The sequence below is a fragment of the Cavia porcellus genome, unplaced genomic scaffold (assembly GCF_034190915.1).
Source record: "Cavia porcellus strain 051 isolate PalLab524CR breed Dunkin Hartley unplaced genomic scaffold, mCavPor4.1 scaffold_8, whole genome shotgun sequence".
NCBI classification, from domain to species: domain Eukaryota; kingdom Metazoa; phylum Chordata; class Mammalia; order Rodentia; family Caviidae; genus Cavia; species Cavia porcellus.
Genome location: NW_026947491.1, coordinates 62,844,956 through 62,863,342, shown reverse-complemented (window position 1 = coordinate 62,863,342; position 18,387 = coordinate 62,844,956). Strand labels below are relative to the sequence as shown.

Here is an 18,387-nt window from a genome sequence, read left to right as displayed (position 1 = left end):
AAGATGTTTTTTTTACTTATCACTCCCAAGACAAGAAGTTATGCTAGTCCATGGGAGGTCACATGGGAGGACAGAGTCTCTCAAAGTAAAGGGAGTAGGAACTGAAGGTAAAAACCTTTCTGATAGTATCCAAGGAATGTGCAGGCAAGGCTTTAGGAGCTGATTTAGGATTAGATAGATGAAATGATTTCAGTGGTGTCTAGGCACAAGAGGGTATATCCCACCACACAAAAGTCTAGTGACCATCAACCATTATAAAACTGATTAGCAACTCTTTCACTTAAATCCATTTCATTAGAAGATACATTTTGTACACTGTCATATTATGGGCATATTATACATACACAGCCAGAGACAGAGAAACAGTTTACTTAAGTGTGAACTCAGTATCACACACTATCTCCTCCCGCAGGGTTAACCCCTCATCACATATTCTTAGAGTCTAGATTTAGTGGGTTCAAGTTGACATGACCTTTTTTTTTTCAAGAAAGCTTTGAAATAGAGAGTTAGACCTTTTTATTTTGGCCTACAGCTTCCTTAAAACAAGAAGCAGTGTCTTCAAAACTAACGGTACTCTTTACTCCAAAAAATGTTTTCTTTACAGTCAAGACAAAATCAAGTATCACATTCTTTCAAGTTGCAGCAAGTACTTTATTCTCCTCATTAATGTCTCAAAACCATTGGAAACCAAAGTCTGAAAAGTCCTTCAGCAACAAATGTGTTTCACAGAAAAGATGAAAGAACTTTCAAGAGACTATCAGTGTCTGTTAACTGTATTCCTGAAAGTTTTTCTTTGGTAAAAACACCAAACTTGAATAAATTAGGTACAGCGTCGATAGAAATAAAAGAAATAATCTGTGAAGAATATTCCAGCAAAAAAGGGATCCGTTGAGCAGTTTGCTAAATCCTGTCAGAACAGGAGAAAAGAAAGATTAATATAAAAATTAACTGTAGCTAAAGCATTTCATTTATTCCTTTAGTGGTCAATTTTGTACTAAAGAGAAATGAAAAAGCAAGCTTACCGGTGCAGCTACACGGAAATGGTATGCACTATCAGAGAAGAGGGCCACGGGAAGGTTCCAAACGTGCTGATATCCCTGAATAATGAATGAGAGAGACCCATTTCATAACCACATTTTCCACTCAGTTGGTGAGAGCATCGGCTGAAAAGTATTCCCTTGACTAGGAGAGGCATGTGTGATAGCAGCTTTTGATTGGTGTCCCTAGAATAGTCTGAAGCTTCTAAAGGACACCAGGAAGACCGTTACCTAAACCTCATGACTACAGCAGCCAGCACCAGGAAGCATCAACCTTTGGTTCAAGATGTCCCTCCCACAAATGGACACAGAGGCTATAATTCTCAACATAATTCTGGAACAGGAGAATAATACCAAGGATCCAGAAAACATTACCTGTGTCATGCCCTGGTAGGTGTCTCCATAGGTTTGAGCCCCTTTGGTTTCCTTTTTATTATGGTAACATATATTTCCAACGGTGACTTGGCACTGGAAGACTATCAATGGTTCTGTTGTGCTTCAGGAGACAAAGAAAAGAGGGCAAGTAGAGAAGCAGTTACAGGTTCCTAGCAGGCCACATTTGGTTAGACAGATGGACGGGAATGTGACTTAGAAATCCCGTGAAGGTTCACAGAGTTCATTATTATACAATCCTCAGTGATAGCACTAGGCTCGCTCACATCTTACTACTAGAGAGAAACCTACTCACACATGACTACCGAAATAGCGCAGAATGGTTTTTAAAACCAACCATTCTGTCCAAACCACTTTATATCAAAACTTCTTATGCCTAAGGAATTTGAGTAATTTTTTGATATATCATTCTCTTCACTGGCAACTGAATTTACACGTATCTGAAACTTGTAAGATTTTAGATTTTGAAAGGCCTGGACAGACATTATTTGCAGTAGCAAAGCAAACAGATATAAGTAGGGGTTTGCAGGTGCGTTCCATTAGAAATCACCAGTATTCAAAGTTATCAGAATGGAAGGATGAAAGAATGGTTCTCCTCTGAAAATCAACTCATCAATCACTACAAAGAGGATGAGATATATTTCTCTTTGGAACAATCCTTTTGTGCAAATGGAAAAATCCTACATCCTTAATTGAGTCTACAACTTAGTAATCCCCCATTACCCATGATGCTACATTCCAAGACCCCTAGTGACTCTTGAAACCACAAGTAATACCAAACCCTATATGTACCATCTTTTCTCTTATACATACCTATTTATAATACACCTTAATTTATAATTAGGTACAGTAAAGAGGTTGACAACAACAATAATGAAATAGAGTAGTTATAACAGTATACTCTTGAAAGTGTTTCTGGAATTTTTCATTTAATATTTTTGTACCATGACTGACTATGGATAACTGAAATTATAGGAAGTAAAGCTGTGGGTAATGGGGAACTATTCAGTGAATTATTTTAAAGTCATCTCTGTTTGAAAAATGGTTCATAGACTAACAGGCTTGTTTTAGTGGCTCAAAGCAATCTTCTGCCACTTGAAGCATATAATATTTCATCTTATTTTCTTCCTTGAAGCTAGGAATAAAATTCCTAGCATTCTAGGTTATCAGGGAGTGCTAAAGAATATTGTGTAAGAATAGCACACTTAGCATGTAAAGGTAGTACATTTAACATGTAAGAACAGTACACTTAGCTTTTGCTCTGCCTTGAGTTATGAAATATTATGGGCCTGAAACAAACCTTTACAAGGCTAGCAGCTGGGCTGACTGTCATTACCTGATCATCCAAACAAAGCTGATGAGAAAACAAATATGGAGCCCAAGTAAAACAGAAGAGATGGGGGGTGGGTGATAGAGGAAGACTAACTGACATAGGGAAACTGGGGGAGAGAGGGGAGGCCAAAGGAAAAGGGAAGAGAGGGAGAAAAGGAAGGGGAAGGAGACGTGGAAATGTGGAGGAGGAAATAACGGAGACTAAAATCAAGAGATAACACATTATCATCACAGTGAGTGGCTGCAAGATCTTTTAGTACAATGGTTTGTCTTAACATACCATAATTACCTAAAATACTAAATAATAATAAATGAAATTAGAGTTCAGTGATTTGGGAGAAAAGAACAATACAATAAAAGCTACATCTATGGGTGAGAAGGAGTAATGTCACAACAGATCTCATCCCTGGGGAGGCAGAAGAGTGACAGAAGAGAGGGCTGTATTTGAATCCCAGCCCTACTGTTTCCCGCTGTGTTTCAGAACACACACACACACACACACACACACACACACACACACACACACACTTTATCTCTGTGTGCCCATGAGTTTTCATCTGTAAAACATACTGGAGAAAAAAAATACCATCTTGGGGAAGTTTTGTGAGGATTATATGACCCAGGAATTCTGTGTTCAGTATCTGGCCCATAGTCTGCTCAGCAAATGGTGGGTATAATTTCACCAGTATTAACAATAATTCCACAATACCTCTGTGTGTTGGTATAATGTAATACTCATTTTACAGAAAAAGAATGGTAGATCTGAGAACATATGTATCTTTTCCAAGATCAAAGGGTTAGTAAGTGACAGGAACAAAATTTGAAAACTAGTCTGCCCAATTCTAAACTCTGATTTCTTATTCTTTCTTTTCTTCTGCCTTCTCTCTCTCTCTCTCTCTCTCTCTCTCTCTCTCTCTCTCTCTCTCTCTCTCACACACACACACACACACACACACACATGAGGGCAGTGTTTGATTGGTTTGAGGTTTTCTTTCCTGTCCTAAATAGGTAGCCTCCCCACCAAGGAGCCGGATTACAAAAATTGATCAAAAACTCGAATGCTTAAATTTTACAAATTTATTAGAAGACACATTGGTACTAATCTCGATCAAAATATTTCTTCCTTGCTTTGAATGTGTGTATCCCATCATTACTGCCACTTTCTGAAGCAGTTCTGCAAGTCCTCTTTTATAAATGTCTTTATAAGATATGACCAAAAATACAGTGCTGTTGAATACCATTCAAGGGAAAGCCAGGCTCATAAAATCTACAGTGTGTCCTCATCCATCCAGAGACTTTTGGCCCTTCCCCAAAGTCAAAACAGGCAGACACAGACATTCAAGAAAAAAAAGACTCCCAGAAATGTTGTAGAAAGGATAAGCGTGCTCAAAATGAGAGAGTATTTTAAGGGAGCTTAATGGCAGTGCATTTGGGTGTTCCATTGGCTTGGTCTTTTTGAGACAGGGTTTCACTCTACTTTCAGACTGGCCTTAGACTCACTTTGTAGCCCACACTGGCCTCAAACTCATAGCAATTCCCTGCCTCAGCCTCCTGAGTGCCGGGATTACAGCTATGGCAATGTCTTTTACTGTCATAATTTTTTTTTACTTAAACACAATGCAGTTTTCAATCATGCCACATTACTCTTGTTCCCTATTTTGAAGGGAGACAAGCTGTGAGCTTGTCCCCCTTCTCACAAGCTTGAGTGTAGCTTGGAGCCCACAGTTGCCTGCAAGTCCGGATGCTCGCTGCCCTTGCTCTGGCCCCCTAAACCAGCCACAACTCCAGCGTCAGTCACAGACAGCTTTCTACCTCCTAATGGGCAGGTAGAACTGCAAAGTACATTCAGACTTGCCGTTTAACTAATAATAAAAAATGAAAGAAATATTTGTAGAGCCATGTACTTACTTGATTTCCAGAGAGAATTTGACTTCTGTGGGTGTGTGCTTATTAACAGGAATACTGTAATAATAATATCCAGACCTAATGGTGAAAAAACAGGGAGCTGAAAATCAAAACATGAAGGAAAGAATTTTTTCCACTTACATGCTCTGTAAGTTGTGAAGTATTGCACAATAAGTATAGAAAATAGCTAACCTGATATTGTTAATAGTTTTTCAGAGACATGCTTGCCAAATTTCACGAGGTCTCATTCACATCTTAATATTAAATGTATCACAAGATTTGTAAATTTTAGAACACATGGAAAAAATGGAAATTCAGTTTCTAAACCAAATGCACAAAATTAAATGCACAGAAAATAACTTCAGTTCCCCTTACAAAGGCACAGATTTCAGAAGACACATGAAACAAAGATCTCAAACTCGTAATCCTTCTAAAAAAGGACCATTGAAAGGAAAACCAGTGTTTCTACCACAAATTACTCCCTTTTAGAAAATACTAATGGGAAATATGTACTTTTAGAACCCAAATCTGCCACAATTATTATAGCCCTGATTACCACTTAGTAATGAAGAAAATTGTAAAAACAGAATTTGTTATCTATAGGTTCCTCCTTACCTCTTCACTTCTAATTTAAGAAAGACACGTTGAAAAAAGGAAATTCCATTGATTCATATTATACTGAAAACTTCTAACAAAACAGCATATTAGTATCCAACACAACTTCTCCTTATAACTGGTTATCCCATAAATTATATGGAGAAACGACTTAAAATTAGATTAAGTGGGAAAAAGAGCCAGGCATTTTAGATTCTAATTACTACTAATTACTACTAAACTAAATTGCTAAAAATGTGCAAGCAAAAATATAGTGAACTGAAAAAACTGGTGTTTCACAATGTACAAGAATTTCAAAGCATCACTTTGTTTTGATTATTCTCTATGATGATTCTTCCAATATCTATATGCTTCACAGCAACCCAATTCACTTGATAATATCCCCTTCTTATACTTGAGAAATGAATATTCAAGGAACATAAACATTTTTTACTAGGATCTAGAACTGAATTGTCTGGTGCTTTTTCATTGTCACCCTACATATTAATATTAGTCACTGATACATGATCAGAGGCAAACTGATTCAATGTGATCAAATTTTTTCAAACTCACTGAAAACTACATAATAGGGGCAAATGACATGAACTTCTTAGGGCTTTTGTGAGAATGTGGTAATATAGGTATCATAAAGCACTATACAAGTTATTTTTATAACTCAGGAATATCAAGCATAAACTCTGCCAGATTGAAAGAGATATAAAGTTGAAAACCCATAACATTTCTTACACCAGATCAAAATACAGGCCTTGCCTTTAACCCAGCAGACAGCCCATGAATATTTATCAGATTAACACAAATAATTCCCTATTTTTAATGTCTATAACCTGCATTTGTGTTTATTGAAGTAACTTACCTTCTGTGCTTCCAGGCATATATCATTACATGTATAGGTATACATATTACATGTGTGATATGGCACACACTGAAGATAGGGGTTGCTGATAACTTTTGAAATACCTAGCCTTTGGGGCTGGGGATTTAGCTCAGCAGCATAAGCACCTGCTTTGCCAAGCGCGCACTCGTGAGTTTGATCCTTGGTACCGACAAAAAAAAAAAAAAAAAAAAAAAAAAAAACTAGCTTTTTTTTCCTTCTTACTGATAAAGCTTTAGATAAGGTATAGCTTTTCATCACTGAAAATAATGATATCCTTTGTTATTAAGATATACAATGTCAGCTCACTCATCACTTGGGGCCATCAGTAACTATGTCTTTCTTGTCAGTAGCTTTCATTAGCAACTCTGTACCTACAGTATGTGCTCTCAGAGGCAGCCAGAGTTTTCCCAAGCTTTTCATTTCCGACTTAGCCATAAAACCAGACGACTGAAAGCACTAGGGCAATGATTTTTTGGCATTTGCTATTACCAATTATTTTATGATTCCCTTGTACTCATGTAATCACTGGTATTCACTTAAGAGTGATGTAAATACAGTGATTTCACCACATAGCTTTCATTTTCATCTCAGCCTCAAACCTAGTACTCTGAGTAAATTCCAGAATCAAGCAGTATGATGAGGCTTTCCTACCTGCAATGGAGCTCATTACTGCAATACCGACGATCAATTATGTGCTGGATTTCCGTTATTTGTATAGAACTGATGGATGTATCAATCCCTGATTTGAAAGGAAGTACAAAAACCAAAGTAAACTCTCCTGCAGGGGAAGAGGATTGTGCTCTGGAGCAGCCCCCATATTGCATAATTCAGAATTTCCTAGATGAATAGATTCCATTTACACAATTAAAAAAGGAGAAAGGAGCCACAATTTATTTTATTTTGTTGTTTTTATAGGAAATTTTAAGACAACTAATAAGAACCCAGTCCCCAATAAACAGCCCCATAATAGTCAAAAGAATTTCTGGGCCATGGAACTCCTACTATATCCAAATTTACAGAAAACCAATGATGCAGTGTGAAATGCAACTTATTTCAGAAAACAGAAAATGAACTAAAAATACATATACTCCAAATAAAAGAACTTCTAGCAAATTACTGAAATCCATAGAGATCAGTCACGGCTTGCCTACCAATGAGTGACAATTTCCAGTGCCTCATTAATGGTTAAGCTGTACTGACTACAAAACGGGCTGCAGGCTTTGCTTCTGTTCTCCCCTCCAGTAATGCTTTTATTGCTTGTGATTCTGCTCGGCCCCACAAAGTCAAACAGATAATGTCAACTTACAGTCACTCTGCCAGTCGGGACTGATGAATTCGCTTCTTGCCATAAGTGATTTCCTTTTGTCTTATGAAGAGGAAAAACTTCTGTTAGTGTTGAGGGCTTGCTCAGCACGAGAAGAAACCCCGCATGCTGTAGTCATCTCTGTGAGTTGAATGTTCCCCACCTTTTCTCATTTCAACCCTCTTCTCCTACCCTGTTTCTTACAGGTGTTGTTTATTCTTCCCTCCTCCTAGCAGCATTTTTTCCGGGCTGAATGGTCTACTCCTGAATCATGTGTTGAAGCCCTAACCCCTTGTTCCTCAGAATGTGACAACATTTGGAGATAGGACCTTTTAATGTGATGAAATTAAAAAGAGGCTCGCAGTCTAACTGGTGCCTCCTAATGGGGGATAAAGGATAAATGGGGAGACGCCAAGGTTACATGCACAGAGGAAAGGTCACAGGAGGACCTGGGGAAGTAGGTGGCCATCTGCCTGCCAAGGAGCAAGACCTCAGAAGAGTCTTAGAGACTTAGAGACAACAAGATCTTGGAATTGTACTCTCTAGAAATACGAGGGAACAAATGTCTGTTGTTTAAGCCTCCTGGTCAGTAGCGTTCTATTATGGCAGCCTGAGCCAACTAAAATACCATCCTGACAAGGCTGGCAGCTCACAGCTCCCACCTTCCCATTGCCATGATTATTACTGAACCACCCACGTGGTCATCAGTCAGTGGTAAGGCTGTTACTAGACTGAAGGGCTTATCTCTGTGTTGTCACTTAGCTTCTCATGCATTTTCTGCCTTTTCTTGACCATGTCAGAGTAGGGAACCCCCATTAACATTCTTTAAGTCCTCTGTAACTCTTGGCATAATGCCTTCCATCCATACTATGAATGTCCTTTTCTTTGATTAATGGGGAACTAATGGTAGTCTTGTTTTTCATCTAGTTTCTGAATTAACAGTGTTGCTAATCAAAATCAGATTTAGGTTACCTGGATTCTTTTCCATGCAACTTATTGTTACTATCTCAACATCATTTATATTAACATAAAAAATGGAAATAAGTCACCAGAAAACCTTGTGATGGGGAGTCTCGCTAACTTTTGAGACTATCCATTCCTCTGCTGGGCAGTGCTGAGTATCAGATTTAGAGCCAGCACCTACTTTTCTGCTCAGTCTTTTGATCCCCACATTTCTACCTCCTGTGTGAGCAGAACTGACCTTTATTAGGCAACTGTTCTGACCAGCCCACACCTGGATCATACCTGGTTGCTGAGGAGCATCTTTTTTATTTGGAGTAAAATCAAGGATTGCTATAAATATAACCTTTGGAAAGGAGACAGGAGAAAGGAACAATAGCATACATATTGGAAACTGATTTCTGAACTATTCTTGGAAACCTAGAGGAAAGCAAGAAGACAGAACTGTTTGGTTTAACAAACGCTTTAGAGTTGAATGCAGGTACCACGAAGGCCCACCTTCAAGGGTACATTTGTCCCTGCTGGTTTTTCAATCCTGCCTACTTCCATGGTCTCCCTGTCCCATAATGCATCCTATTAAATGAGAATATGATTCAAAAGCAGCGAGGATAGTGAATATATGTGAAGGAAAATAAGAACAAGACTATCTCTACAGTAAAATAATGAACTGTCCATGTCTATACAAATAGAATTGGGATCTCTAATTCTAATCTCTAAATCTCTAATTCTTATTTAAAGAGAAATAAAATTTGGAATACAAATTGAAGGTGTTCTTCCATATTATAGAAAAGTTTATGAGACATGTATTTTTGCATTAAGGGATAAAAATGATGATTACATCTACTCTGTATTGACTCATTTTATGGGAAATTGTTCTAAAGGCTTTATAACAGTTTGGGAGAGTGGCTGTCCATATCTGACAGATGAACTAACTGAGGCACTAGGAGGACAATCTGTGGGTAAGTAATGGAGAACTTCCAATCCAAAATCTGATTCCAGAGTCCACAATTGTACTACCCTGGAAACTATGCGAAATATGATCCATAAGGGGGAAGAAGTGATTTTAAAGCTTAAAATAAAGAGTAGGTTGCAACCAATTGAAGAAAATCAGATCACTGGTGTGGGGTAAGTGCCAGGGAATGGTTAGGCCCCTCGCATAGCTGAAAAGACATTTTTTAGAGCAATTTGAAAGCAGTCACTGTTTAGACTATCATTGTTAAGTCTATGAGAAAAATACGTATCTTTTAAAAGCAGATAGTGAAAGCAGCTATTTAGTGGGTTGCTAAGCAAATCTGACAGGAGAATTTTAGGACATTTTAGCATTTACGTTTTAAAATTTGCTGAAGTCTATGTTCAAGTGTCTATACCGAAGTTTAGGTCAACAAGTAAAAACAACAGGGCAGAATACCCCAGGACAGGGGCTCCTAACCATCTCCGGCCCAGCCAGTGCCTCCTGACCCAGGGCAAAGTGCCCCTTTACTTGCCCACTCAGCTGGCTGGGAGCACCCTGAAGACTGCCCTGTTCACACTGTGTTTCCCAGACAGGCAATGCTGAGCCCTCTGCAGGTGCTCAATAAATATTTGTGGAAGGGGAGAAGGAAGAGGCTCAGGGAAAGAGGAAGGAAAAGAGAAAAAGAAAAATATGTCCTCTTGGGGAACACACTCAAAGGGAAAATTCCCAGGACCTGAGAGCAGAGAGACACTGAGGATGGACGTGGGGGACGGGCTCCTTTACTCTCTTAGCAGCTGGGAGGAAACAGAACTGAAGCACACGGCAAATCCTGGGCCTCCAGTCCGAGTATTATGCTTTCTATGAAGAAGAACCAGATCTTGAGATATGAAAATTTTCTGCAGGAATCAACCTTGGCTTCACTTTCCGTATAAGTGCACATGCTGCCCAGAAGGTCTCCAGCTTTCCTAAATTCCAGATATTCCAATAATTCTCAGGCGCATGTCTCCTACTATTAGTTGTGCTGAAAACTGCTCCCACAGAAGGCTATAAATTTGCAAGGCAAATGAGACACAGAGATGGGAAACCAAGACTTCTCTGTCTTATCTGTTTTCTACTTTTCGTGTTACTTTCCTACTGAGTTTTCAGGAAAAATGGCTCATCATAAATTCTGGCAATGCAAGTGCAGATTTGCCTCACTTTCACAGAACTGCAGTCAGGTTCCTGGAGATAGAGAATTCTATAAATAGGATTGAGTATCTGATGGGATAAGGTGCTTTTTAACAATCATAAAGAGGTGAGGCTGAGAAGAGATAATCTTGCAAATTAAAATTATGATAGTGATTTTTAAAAAGCAGAAAATAAATTTAAAATTCCCTACAAAACACCTCAAATTTGTCACTTCTCTGAAAAAAGTCTCTTAACTCTGAAAGGCTGATTATTGGAGAACCATAAACCCTCCTGTTGTCACATGGAGGCAGCTCTTGCTTTATAAATGCCTTCTACTAATATTCACAATAAACTTAATATACATTCCCAGCAGTTTCCATTCGAAAACTGGAGATACATTTTACAACTGACAAATAAGACCTCCCAATAAAATAAACTGAAACTTCTAAAGGGGAGAGATTTAGGATGGTGTCCAGCCAAAGTATATCCTGCTGTGGATGCCAAGTCAACACACAAAAATCAATAGTGTTCCTGAACACCAATAATGAATTCACTGAGAAAGAAATTAGAAAAGCAACCCCACTCACAATAGCACAAAGACAAATTAAATAATTAGAAATTAACCTGAGTAAGGAAGTGAAAAGCCCCAACAACAAAAATAACAGTATTCTGAATAAGGATATTGAAGAAGACTTCAGAAAATGGAAAAATATTCTCTGTTCCTGGGTAGGAAGCACCAAAATGGCCATACTTCCAAAACTGATGTACAGGTTTACTGTTAACTCAATCAACTTACCAACATCATTCCTCACAAAGCTAGAGAAAACAATGCTAAAATTCACAGGGAAACAGAGGGACTGAGAATAACAAAGCAATACTGGGTAACAAGAGCAAAGTAGGAGGCATCTCAATCCCCAACCTGAGGTTATATTACAAAGCTACAGTGATGAAAACAGTATAATACTTGCACAAAGACAGACAGGTAGCTAAACAGAACAGAATAGAGGATACAGAAAAAACCCCAAACACATTCAGCTATTTGATCTTTTATAAAGGCCTCAAAAACATATACTGAGAAAAGAAAACTTGCTTAATAAATGGTGTAAGAAAATTATCTATATACATGGAGAAGATTTAATCTATATCCATGTATTTTATGACATAGTAAGCTAAAGTCAAATGGATCAAAGAACTAAATGTTAAAATGGAAACACTATCTTCTAGAAGACAAAAAAGTAATTCTTGAAGATGTGAGTGTAGACAAGGACTTTTTAAATAGAACCTCCATGGCACAAAAAATAACACCAAGAATCAAAGAATGGTATGAGGTTAAAAATTTCCTGCATAGCAAAGGAAACAACCAAAAGACTGAAGAGATACAGAATGGGAAAAATATTCACCAGCTATTTCTCAGAGTACTAACATATGGAATATATAAAGAATCCAAAAAAAATTAGGCCATTGCCAAATAAAAGACTAGCAAGAATGGGCAAGTGAAATAAACATTTTTCAGAAAAAGAAGTACAGATGGCCAATAAATACATGAAAAAATGTTCAGTATCACTGGCCGCTAGAGAAATGCAAATCAAAACAACCCTGAGATTCTATGTTATTCCAGAAAGAATGACTATCATCAAGAAATCAAATGGTAACAAATTCTTATGTGGATGTCAGGAAAAGGAATCCTTCAGTATTGTTGGTAAGAATGTAACTTAATACAGTCACTGTGGAAATCAATATGGAGATTCCTCAAAACACAAAAACTAGAAATCCCATTTGACTCAGCTGTTCCTCTTCTAGGGATCCTCCTGAAGGAGTTAAAGAGATCACACTACAGTGATATATATAAATATCCATGTTTATAGCATCACAATTATAACAGCTAAATCTTGGAAGCAGCTTTTATGTCCATCAACAGATGATGGATTAAGAAAATGTGGCATTAATACACAGTGGAGTACTACTCTGCCATAAAGAGATAAACTGAAGTCATTTGTATTGAAATGGGTGCACCTTGAGATGATAATATGATGTGAAATAAATCCAATACACAAGATTTCTTTTTCATGAAAAGCCTATATACATAGAAAAATAGGAGGTAGATAACAGAAAGCAGGGAGATAGATCTTTCTCAAATGGGAAGGGGATCAAGAGATGGAGGAGGGTTGGGAGAGTTGGAAAAGAGACAAAAAAAAAAAAAGAACTGAGATGTTATGTACATGTACCAACTCCCCACAAGAAATGTAATCATTATGTACAGCAAATATGTACTGATAAAAAACAAAAACTTAGAAAAACATAATGTTGTGGTAGAGGGTGGATATTTTCCTACTTGTAAAACTGTAGTAAAGGTTGAGTTCCAGTAGAACTTATTGGATGCTTTCTTTCTTCTATCTGAACCAGACTCATACCAAGAAGTCAGTGAGCTCCACCGATCAATGGCTGAGTTGTTTAACACTGGGGACCATTTTTTTTTTTTTTTTTGACATTTGCTTGTCTCAGTATTCTGTGTCTCTAAAGTGAAATGAACATAAATTACAGATCCTTTTAAAATTTTATTTATTTATTTATTGGTGTGGAGGTTAAGACAGGGTCTTTTTCTTTGTTTGTTTTGTACCAGGGATCGAACTCACAACCTTGTGCTTCTCAGGCAAGCACTTGAGCCACTGAGCTAAACCCCCAGCCCTACAGATCCTTTTTTTTTTTTTTTTTTTTTGGCTTTGTATTTAAAAAAGAAAAAAATCTCACAGATTAAAATACAGTCCCTTATATCAGCTGGTTCCTGAGAGTAGAGACTCAGTATTCTAAAAATGCTTCCCAGTTCCTGATTAGTCCAACTCAATCCGTCAAGTGGGAGGCTGGGGTAGTGGCGGTAGGATTGGGGAGCAGGTAACTTTTTAAAAACATGTACACTCACTTGCACAATCAAAGATTCAAAAGAAAAATAATGACTTGAGCTCAGCATGTCATAAAAATGCTGATTTCCCTTTACTTAATTTACCGTGTCTCACTCTTCGGGGAGGAGGCTCACAAAAGTTTTTGGAGGCTTAGTAAACTGTTGCTATGCTCTGCATCCCCCTGAGAACTTTTGTAACTTTTTTAAACTTTGGATTTTTAAAATTTTTACTCTCTAATTTTTAATTGGTCTTTAATGCCTCAGAAACATCTGATTGAAAATAATAGTTGCCACGCCAGCTCCTCTTGTGCATACTGGAGCCCCTGGGTTGTACTGTGCCCTGGATGGGTATGGGGGAAAATGTACCAGAAACAGACAAGGAAACCTTTCCTGAGAGCCCCAGAAATATCCTGCACTGGGGACATCTTGATGGCTACACACCTACTTGGTTGAGAGGTAAGCACAGAAGGGAATTTCTAGTACCATGCAGTGGAAACTTTCTGTATTCTGTACAGTTACTCTCAGGCACATTTTTAGCCATAGAAGCTGCTATTTCTGCCTGTTGGACACAACCAGGCAGCTTAGAGCTTTCTCTAGGAGCTTCCCCAGATGTGGAAACATAAAATGAGCAGACACTCATTGTCATGGAGAAGACAGCTACAAACCTTCAGCTGTTCTTCACAGTATTCTCCTCAGACGAAAAGCTGCTTGCTCCGTGGAGTGAATTTATTCAGGGACCAACAAACCCTCAAAATGAAGAATGGACCAGAACGTGGCCTCTCCCTGCTTAATATCCATAGCTATCAGTATATCTTTCATAAATGGGCAGTCCCATCTAGGGACTGCTCTGCAGGTCATCAAACACCCTCAGGGGAGATGGCAAAAGTAAGTGACTTTCTGTGTGCTTTCATAATGATGAAGGCTTCAGGGATTTTTGTGATAATTTAAATTTATAGTTAAAAACATTGAGACTATGACAACTGACACCACCTTTTTTCTTCAAAAAGAACATTTATCCTCACTCTGTAGTGAGGCATCTATACTCAAGTTCAGTCAAACATTGTTTTCATGAGGACAAAAGTATTAGCCTTTTTTTTAAGTGTGGGAGAAAACTCTTGCCTCAGTTTCTTTACTAGGAAAAAATCAGGCTAATAACAGTGACTACCTTCTAGTCTTGTGAAGGTTAAATAATTTATGTAAGCTGCTTATGAGAATGCCTTGCATAAAATAAAGTATCTCATTATATCCATGATAATGGCAATGATAATTTGTAGGAGCTATTTGTCTGAGACTAGGATATGGAACAATATCAAAAGGAAAGAAAATTACATTATTTCCCCAAAAGTTTACCCACTGATCATATTCTGCATCTCAGTCATTAGGACTGTTTAAAAATGTTTTGGTTCATCTTTCCCAAGTACACCCTTATCTGTCTTTAAATTAGATATGACCAGTGTGACTTGCTTTGATCAATAAAATATCTTCAAAAGTCACATGTTACACCTGGGAGGAAGCTGTGAGAGCTAGTGTATAAGATGATTAGGGGTTTTTTCCCCCCACTACTACAGATTTTCTGGAAGCATGTATTGGAGACAAAATTTCCATCACCTGGGTCCTGAATGACATGATGACCCAGAACCATCTTTTGACCCATATTTGATATGTACATTGAGTCAGAAATAAATTCTGAAACCATTATTATTTGAGAGATGTTGTTTTGACAGCATCCTAATAGATAAGTCATGCTAATATGTATTGTTATTAGTACTATCATTGATATTTCAGATATTTGTAACATGTGTATAGAAAGAGACTTCTAAATGTAATAGTAAATTAGCATATATTTGGAAGCATTGTATTTGATCTTACAGAAAGAGTTACATTTGTGGCCCTCAAACAAATTTTTATATTTTAAACATGGAGCCACTGTTATGTGAAAAACAACACTGCATTTGTGCACACTCACACACGTGTATCTAAAAGGAACATGAAAGTACTCTGTAAAAGCAAGTTTATATTTTTCATTGGCTTAAACCTTGCCCTGCACTCCAGAGTTTCCAAACTTTTACTTTTTTCCCTAGTTGGTTTGGATGTAGAGCTCACATACCACATTTTTAAAATTCTAAGTGATCCAAAAAATTAACCCACATGAACATAATTGCTTCACTTGCGCCACTGTTACCATCTGTGTTGGCAATGAATCAATGTGACACTTTCACCTGGTGAAAATTACAGGCTTAAATCAACCAAAACATTGCAGAATGATCCCCAGTTTGTACATTTGTGTTTTCAAAAAATAGGAGATAGGTTGAACCATATCTAAAGCCATTATCAAATTGTTCAGCTAAATACTGACAAGTATTTAACCTCAAGTATAAACCTCAAAGCCTTGCTTGTTTCTCTTTGAACGTTATTTACCTGTCCAGTGCATTTCCTTCTCCTGGGGATGCTTCTGCTCAGGATTTGAAGACATTCTTCTTACCCAGATGGGACAGCAATAAGTTTCCTGACACGGCAGGATCTCACAGAAAGTAATTTCAGGTCTGTCTAAGGAGGTCTGCGTGGTGGCCAGAGATGTATGAGGCCCTGCGAGGCATTGAGCAGAGGGGAGGGAGGGCTGTTTCTTCTGTTGACAGTTCCAAGGGAAAGACAAGCTGGGTTTGAGGGGAAGGTGAGCTTTACCTGACGGGGTTGTGGTGGATGGCAGGACCACCTGTGGAGAGCTTGTGATATTACTGAAGGAGAAGACAAGACAGTTAATGAAAGATGTCTCCATGAACCCCTCTCCAAAAGGAACAAAAATCTCAGCAAAAAACAAAAGATCTGAATTCTCACCTTGGAGGAAGATTTGAAACATGCCGGTTTTGATCTTTTAAGCTCAGTATGTAAAGGAAGACTATTGTCAAGGCACTGTTAAGGGAGGGAAAAAAGCATTATGTGACAGATTTGTTTCCAGATATATCTCACACATCCAGCTGGCCAGAGATGTACTCTGAGAGGCCACACAGATGGGAGGAGGGGGAAGGGCAGCTGTAGCTGGCACAAACACCATGGAAACCAGCACAGTCGGGCTTTTCTGCCCTAGTGAGAAAAAGCCCTGAGCTCCCTGCAGCTCAGAAGCTCCTGGAGTACTCTATGCTGATGGATTTTTCCACGTAGCAGGCCCTGGCCTGGCAGGCTGTCTCAAAAGCATCTGTCACTAGTGGAAGATTACAAGAGGAAGCATGTAAATAGCTGGAGACAGCCCTCTGCTCCGTGCAGGAATGAGTCAGGCCAGAGATCACAACCCACTGGTGGAGGGCATCCGCACAGTGGCACTGGAAGATGAAAGGAAGCATCCACAATGGATGTCAAAGTCGTTGGCCTCCGCTCCAACATCTTCCAGCTGCCTGTCTTTCCAGAACACAATATACCACACTGGGCAGAGGAAGGAAAAGAAATGCAATAAAGCACACATTTCCACACCACATGACTTCAAAATAATGATGATGTCTTTCCTTCCAAGAATCTGTATTTCCAAATAGAAGCTTTTCTTAAAAGCTTCTGGAATTTGGAAGCTACTCCTAACACTGCTCACGCATTCAAACAGTTCATGTTCTTCTCTTTAAACCCTCTCATGAGTTACATGGGGAATTCTGCTAAGTGTAGTCTCACTGTGGGCTGGCCTTGCCACGGTTCACCTGCTTGACTTCATGCCAGCTGGGCTTCACACCTTAAGTCCAAAGTCAATTCCTCATCATTTTATTTCCCATCAAAAGTGGTGGATTAGGGGCTGGGGATTTAGCTCAGCGGCATAAGCGCCTGCCTTGTAAGCAGGCAGTTGTGAATTCGATCCCTGGTACCGATAAAAACAAACAAACAAACAAAAAAAAAGTGGTGGATTTCCCATCACTAAGTGTACATAAAGAAATGTGACACACATTTAATTCCACTCATGAAGAATGAAGTTTTGGTGTTCTTAGCAGCAGCTGATGACTGCCCAGCAGGCTCTGCCCTGCATGGGAAATGCATGCTGAGCCTAGAGAAGCATCAGACAGAACTCAGAGTACCTTTGCTGTGGTGTAGTCTTCTTTATTTGGTACTCTTGTGTCACCCCTTCTCCAACTCTCCATTACTAATCCTTAAATCTGATTTGTCTTTGGTGTATACCTCAGGGCACAGCACAGAAAACTCTAGGCTAGTGGTAGCAAACTTTTAGAGACTAAGTTCCCAAACTGCAATCCCAAACTCACTTATTTATTGCAAAGTCCAACACTTCAGTTAAACTTGAATACTGAAAAACAACTCATACATTTGGTCTGCATACTAACAGAGAGGGCTTTGCATGCCCTCTGCATCACGTGTGCCATAGGATGCCACCACTGCGCTAGGCCCAAAGGAAATGGACATCTGCTCCCTTCTTTACAGCAAACCCTGGTTTGACTCTTCTTAGTTACACCACCACCCAGAAACAAGATAATAAGCATAATACATCCCATTTTTGTCTTAGTAGTGGTCAACAATTTTGGAATTCAAAATAGTTGAAAAACATCTTTAAAAGCAGTCTCTTCACCCCGATCTAAATTTCCTTTCACCTTTCCATTTGGGTTGGAACCCACTATATAGAGAAGGTGAAGTGTGTCTGCTAGAACTAGCCACTCACCCTCTTCTGCTGGGGAATTTCTGTAGGAGAAGATAAATACTTAGGAAGGTGAGAAAAAGTACAAAGCCTCCTACTGGAATTTTTGTGGTGTGGCATCAAAGGCTTGGCCACGGTCCCACAGTGGGCAACAGTGAGTCATGCTCAGTGGCAGAGCTTATGTTTAGCATGTTCAAGACCCAGAATTTAATCCTCGGCAACCCCAATGTAGTGAAAATCCTGAGGGGAGAGAAGGGGCTAGGGATCTGCACTGCCTTCTGAGACTGGAAAGCTGCTGCGAATCGAAAAACAGGAAGCATCTTGAGACCCTAACT

The 18,387-nt window shown here is 38.8% G+C and overlaps 1 protein-coding gene across 1 annotated transcript in view; it reads right to left on the bottom strand.

Moving 5' to 3' along the window:
- Positions 1 to 627: 627 nt before the first annotated feature.
- The window catches only part of Myrfl (myelin regulatory factor like), a 116,351-nt gene continuing 98,591 nt past the window's right edge, over positions 628 to 18,387 (bottom strand). The window contains exons 19-27 of the mRNA XM_063255582.1: positions 16,270 to 16,344; positions 16,117 to 16,169; positions 15,853 to 16,020; positions 7,463 to 7,522; positions 6,808 to 6,895; positions 4,671 to 4,745; positions 1,413 to 1,533; positions 1,023 to 1,097; positions 628 to 907 (exon numbers count right to left, since the gene is read on the bottom strand). Of these exons, the coding sequence (XP_063111652.1) occupies positions 821 to 907; positions 1,023 to 1,097; positions 1,413 to 1,533; positions 4,671 to 4,745; positions 6,808 to 6,895; positions 7,463 to 7,522; positions 15,853 to 16,020; positions 16,117 to 16,169; positions 16,270 to 16,344 (802 nt within the window). The 3' untranslated portion in view covers positions 628 to 820. The remainder of the gene's footprint in view (positions 908 to 1,022; positions 1,098 to 1,412; positions 1,534 to 4,670; positions 4,746 to 6,807; positions 6,896 to 7,462; positions 7,523 to 15,852; positions 16,021 to 16,116; positions 16,170 to 16,269; positions 16,345 to 18,387) is intronic.